Here is a 6202-nt window from a genome sequence, read left to right as displayed (position 1 = left end):
TATAAGGTAACACTTTCTTTTGAATAACTATAATGAACTTATACTCTCTCTCTCTCTCTCTCTCTCTCTCTCTCTCTCTCTCTCTCTCTCTCTCTCTCTCTCTTTCTACCCCTCTCTCTCTCTCTCCCCCCCTCTCTCCCCCTCTCTCTTGCCCCAGGGTGAACCTGGCCCTGGCCTACACCGAGCTGACGGAGGAGCTTGGCCGGCTCCAAGCTCTGAGCTCCAAGCAGACGGAGATCCTGGGGAAAGCCTCGCTGGAGCAAGCTAGCCCAGGTTAGTGTTAGCCTAGCCTGCTGCGTGAGACACCCCCTCCGTACTCTGATTGGTTCACTGTGTGATGGACGTCTGTGCACTTCATGCCGGACTTGAACCCATGAACAAACATGACTCAGTTCATTTGAAAACAGATGGGCAGACATTAACATTAGATTTTGTTTGGATCTAATATTAAATGAACATGATGGCTCTAAACACAAGGATATTATTAACGATGAAAAGTTATTTAAATGTACGTTGTACTCAACTAAACCTGATATAACACTGAGCCAAGGGTGATGTTTGATTTTAGTCCAGTTCAAAATGATATCAATGGTCACGCACACAAACATCAACTATCAGCCCCACAAAAATCAACACATTGTTAACATCAAAAGATGAACCTGCATGTGCTGTGTTGTGTTGTGCTTGAGTCACACCTTATTTTTAGCCCAGTGCTTGATTACAGTCTATTTACTTTTAACTATGCGTGTCTCCCTCTGGCTATCATTCGCTTTAAAAACACACACACTTTCAGAGGCCTGCGTCTCTCGTTGCGAGCGTAGGCTGGTAGAGTGTGAATCATGGAACCGTCAGCCCGACCGCGGAGTGAGCTCCACCGCGCGCTGGTGGCACAGCTCCCGTCGGTGGTTTCTTTACTATTAAGAGCGTGTTGTGTGATACACAGGATGCCCCCCCCCCCCCCCTCTAACCACAGTACGCCTCCGCTCTCTACCCCCCCCGCCCAGCCCAGCACAGCCGGGTGCTGCTTTAGGTGTCGCAACAACAACACAGACTCCCCTTCCCCAGAATCCAGTCTTCTGCTCACTGCGTCGTGTTTATTGGAAACCGCCCAGCGTGTGTCGTGGCCCCTAGACGCTCACAGGGCAGTCCCCGTGTCTGGGGGCCTCTTCCGGAAACGGCCCCCGTTTAAAAAACAAGATCTTGTTTTATTTAACATGATGTGTTTATATTTTTTGGTAATGGTTGAAGCTTGCTGATGGATATTCATATCGATGCAGTTGGTGATTAGGCGTGTGGCTTTCTGATAGGCTGGAATGGGGTCTCTCTGCACAGGGGGGGGGGGGGGGTCTATAGATGTTATACCATGAGCAGAACAGTCATGAACAACAGGCCCTCAGTACAATAGACACCGTACAGTAGCCTACTCTGTCTGAGTCTTGGCTGTGCTACCGAAGCTTATAACACATCATGTAAGCCATTGGGTTGGCAGGATACCACTCTCTACTTCACCACATGAGGCCAACTACATTAAAAGAACCGTCTACACGTAAATAATTCCCTTCATTTGCCGTTCACAAACAATAACTTATATTATGTTATAATTTTTTTGTTGATATGTGCATCCCCGAACTACGCTTTTTTCATTTCAGAAATCTGGTCGGCGTAACATAGCAAACTTTATAAAAACAGATCCTATTTGTAATAGGAATACAATCACCAGTATACGAGTGATTATGTCCAATGGAACAACAGCTAATCCAGGTAGTGTGTCATTGACAAATAATGATCAATAACTTAAATTAGCAAGGTTGCATGGTTCCAAAATGGTAGAATTTGGTTTTGTGGGTAAAACTTTAACACAGACTGACATGCATTCATCAGAGTGAGTTATTATATGCTGCATATGTCCCTGAGTCTAGACCTCTCTGACAACTAGACTCTATACTGTAGTTTTAGACTAGCCATATCTCTATAACCATAGTATAGCGTCTAGACCTCTCGGACAACTAGACTCTATACTATGGTTGAAGACTAGCCATAGATCTATGACTATAGAATAGATTCTAGTTGTCACAGAAGTCTAGACCTTATACTATAGTTATAGAGCTATGGCTAGCTCTAAAACTAGTATAACTATGGTATAGCTATAACTATAGTATGAGTTCTAGCTGTCACAGAGGTCTAGACTCTAGACTCTAGTTATAGAGCTAGTCATAGCTCTATAAATATAGTCTCTAGAGTCACCGAGGTCTAATCTCTACACTCTAGTTCGAGAGCTCTGGCTCTATAACTATAGTATAGAGTCTAGCTGTCACCAAGGTCTAGACTTTTAGAGGGAGCCAGAACGAGCCATAGCTCTAAACGCTAACGCCCCGGCCTCTTCCTGGTAGCTGCTTCCTCTCTCTGTTTAACTCGGCCCTAACCTCCACGTCTCCCCCCCTCCAGTCCAGCGCCACTCCCCTCCGGTCCACCTCCACTCTCCCAGCCACCACCCCCGGCTGTCCCCCGTCTCCCCCCGCCACTCCCCGGCCCCGCCCCCGGCCCACCACTCCCCCATCGCCCAGCGCCGCTCGCCGGTGCTCCAGCGGCTCTCCCCCGACATGCACCGCCGCTCCCCGCTGCTCGACGTCAACGAGGGCCCCGCCTCCTACTCCTGCCGGCCCCCTAGCCACCACCTGAGGGCCAGCTTCCAGGGCCGCCGCAGCTACTCGGAGGTGGCGGACCCCTCGGCCTACCAGCGACCCCCCCGCTTCACGCTGGACCCCGTGTCCACGCTGCCCAAGCCCCGCCCCTACGTCGACGGCTACAGCAAGCAGCAGCAGCTGATGGGGGGCCTGCAGCACCGCGGCTCCCCGGCGCCCCACCAGGCGGGCAGCGGGGGGGGAGGAGGAGGAGGAGGAGGAGGAGGAGGAGGAGGAGGAGGAGGAGGAGGAGGAGGGGACGACGGCGGCTCCGTGCGCCACTCCAGGGAGATGCCCTTCCCGCTGTCGGAGCTGTCCCACCTGCGCTTCGAGCCGCCGCCCCCCTCCACGCCGGCCCCCCCGGTGCCACAGAGCCACTCCTCGGACGACGACGAGGACTGGGCGTGCCCCCGCCCCATCAGCCCCCCGCGGACGCTGGGCGTGCCCCCCTCCGGGTCCATGTCCCCCGGCCTCATGCGGGGGCCCTCGTCCTGCTCCGTCTTCCCCATCCCCCAGCGGAGCAACACGCTGAGCTGCCCCCCCCAGGGGTACATGTCCGCCGAGCACGCCCAGTCCTGGCCCAGCATCAACGTGAGTAGTCCCGCCCACTGGGGGCGGGGGGGGGTCAGCCTGAAGGGCCTGAAGTGTGTGTCTGTGTGTGCACGCGTGTTCCTGTGTGTGCGTGTGCTTGTGTGCGTGTGAGTGCGTGCATGCGTGTGTGTGTGTGTCTGTGTGTGTGCGTCTGTGTGTGCATGCATGATTATGCATGTGTGTGTGTGCGTGTGTGTGCATGCATGTGTGCATGTGTGTGTGTGCATGTGTGTGTGTGTGTGTGTGTCTGTGTGTTTCCGTGTATGCGTGTGTGTGTGGGTGTTTCTGTGTGCATGCATGTGTGTGCGTTTCTGTGTATATGCGTGTGTGTGTGTGTGTGCATACGTGTGTGCGTGTGTGTGCGTGCATGCGTGTGTGTGTATGTGTGTGTGTGCATGTGTATGCGTGTGCGTGTTTCTGTGTATATGCGTGTGTGTGTGTGTGTGCATGCGTGTGTGCGTGTTCGTGCCTGTTCACGTGTGTGTGCGTGTCTCGGCAGCTCTGGATGGAGACGGAGGAGAGCGACATGCGGAGCTGCCCGCTGTGCCAGCTCATCTTCCCCGTGGGTTACCCTGACGACGCCCTCATCAAGCACATCGACTCACACCTGGAGAACAGCAAGATCTGATCGCCATGGCAACCCCCCTGCTGCACCCGCCCAACCCCCCATCCTTGCCCCCATCCTCGCCCCCCCCCCCCTCGCCCGGCCCCAGACCAGGGGTCTCATGTATTATGTCAGTGATAAGCAAACGTGGCCATTTGGGAAGAGAAGAACCAACCGTATGATGGGATCAGAGCGGTGGTGGTAGTGGTGCTGTACAGTGATGCAGTGAGACGGTGATGCAGGGCAGCGATGCTGTAAGCAGTGAGGCAGTGATGCTGTGATTCTGTGCAGTGATGCAGAGATCAGTGATGCTGTGAGGCAGTGCAGTGATGCATTGATGCAGTGACGCTGTGCAGTGATGCAGTGCAGTGAGCAGTGATGCAGTCGGCAGTGATGCGTTGATACACTGAGGCAGTGATGCAGTGATGCTGTAAGCAGTGATCAGTGATGCTGTGGTTCTGTGAGGCAGTGCAGTGATGCATTGATGCAGTGATGCTGTGCAGTGAGCAGTGATGCAGTCGGCAGTGATGCGGTGATACACTGAGGCAGTGATGCAGTGATGCTGTAAGCAGTGATCAGTGATGCTGTGATTCTGTGAGGCAGTGCAGTGATGAAGTGATGCTGTGATGCAGTGATTCTGTGATGCAGTGATGCGGGTGGAGAGCTGAAGGCTCAGTGGGAGTCCTGGGCATTGCAGTTGTGTGCATGTCTGCGTCTCTGACAGAACAGATCTGTGTGTGGGCCGAGGTGACGCACTGTTCAGCAATATGACACATTTCTGCGGGAGGCTGGATGTGATGGCTGTAATCATTCTCATTATTATCACAGAGTGGGACAGGGTTCCAACAGGGAGAATGCTTGAGCTCAAAGACCAGGGTTATTAAAGTCAGATGAGGAGGAAGAAGAAAAGTAAAGATCTGTTTCATGTTGTCTGATTTTTCCTCCGTTTAATGACTAGTTTGCTTATCTTAAATGAAATTATTTCTAGCTTGCAACCTTGGTTGAGTTTTTTAGAGAAGTTTGCTTCTGGAGAATAGAGAATGACTTGAGGTTGTAAGTCACAGAAATGAGGATAGACAAACAATAATTCATGAATGATCCCAATGAGGTCATTATTTTTATATAGTACACCCTACATTTTAAACAAGGCGCCATTTGTATTAGTGGAAGGACAGGTGACATGTTGAAATAATCTAATGCATTATTATACTAAACAGAAAAATACGTTCAAGCCACACAGCCAGGTAACCCGTACTTAACCGTGGTGTACATCCGGTTAAAACCTGACTTCTATGTTGCTCCGTCCACAACCGAAAGGGAAAGGAGATTCCGTCAATAAGCGGAACTTTCCCTTTGTCATCGAAGCGGTACAACATTAGTTAACATGACTCATCTGTTCTGAGTGGACACATGGGATGGTCGGGGCGTAAATCCTTTTATTTGATCTATTTCTCTATTTATTTATCGTATGTGTCCCGTGCTCCTCCTATTTGTTCAGGGAACAGGGAGCAGGATGAGCTGACCTTACTGAATGATTGTCTCTAGAAGAGAGCTACATTCCCCTACAGATACAACATTTGAGTTGCCACGGATATTCAAAAAGCAAAAACAGAATCTCCCGGGACTGCGAGATTGGTTAAGCTCAGCAGGGCGCGACATCGGAGGTCCTGATAGGTGGGGCTAGACTATCTCCCTCCGCATGTCTGACCTGATTGGATATTTAAATATCTCAGCACTTTAAGTAACCAGAGCCTGGATCCTGTTATAAGACCCTCCAAATATCTGACATATGTCATTTATATTTATATTCTAAAGTAACAAAGTGAGCCTCATATGTTTGGTTGTATCTCTATAAACACACACCTGTCGCCCTCTCGTTTCACACACACTGTTGTGCATCGCAGGGTTGATGGTTGAACTCCTTCGGCATAGAAGGTGCGTTCGGATTATTTATTTTTACCGTTGTTTTTTCTGTAAATATCTACTGTACATACACAGTACTGTACATACACAGTACTGCACTGGGATCCACCTACAGAGCTGAGCTTCAGCTGTACTGGGATGAACTGGGATCCCTCCCAGTCCTTCAGAGCTGAGCCTTAGCTGTACTGGAATGAACTGGGATCCCTCCCAGTCCTTCAGAGCTGAGCCTTAGCTGTACTGGAATGAACTGGGATCCCTCCCAGTCCTTCAGAGCTGAGCCTTAGCTGTACTGGGATTAACTGGGATCCCTCCCAGTCCTTCAGAGCTGAGCCTTAGATGTACTGGGATGTACTGGGATCCCTCCCAGTCCTCCCACAGCACTGAGCTTCAGAACACGTTGATG

General features: G+C 51.0%; 1 protein-coding gene across 1 annotated transcript in view; it reads left to right on the top strand.

Moving 5' to 3' along the window:
- Nucleotides 1–3900, top strand: part of tbkbp1 (TBK1 binding protein 1) — a gene marked incomplete at both ends in the record, with an annotated part of 19855 nt that extends 15955 nt beyond the window's left edge. The window contains 3 exons of the mRNA XM_079756436.1: nucleotides 158–273; nucleotides 2446–3272; nucleotides 3772–3900. Coding sequence (XP_079612562.1) covers nucleotides 158–273; nucleotides 2446–3272; nucleotides 3772–3900 — 1072 coding nt within the window. The remainder of the gene's footprint in view (nucleotides 1–157; nucleotides 274–2445; nucleotides 3273–3771) is intronic.
- Between the last annotated feature and the right edge of the window lie 2302 nt (nucleotides 3901–6202).

This window comes from Pollachius pollachius (genome assembly GCF_949987615.1).
Source record: "Pollachius pollachius genome assembly, chromosome: 19".
In the NCBI taxonomy this organism is placed as follows: domain Eukaryota; kingdom Metazoa; phylum Chordata; class Actinopteri; order Gadiformes; family Gadidae; genus Pollachius; species Pollachius pollachius.
Note: the sequence above shows the minus strand (reverse complement) of the source record. Positions and strands in the feature narration are given on the sequence as shown.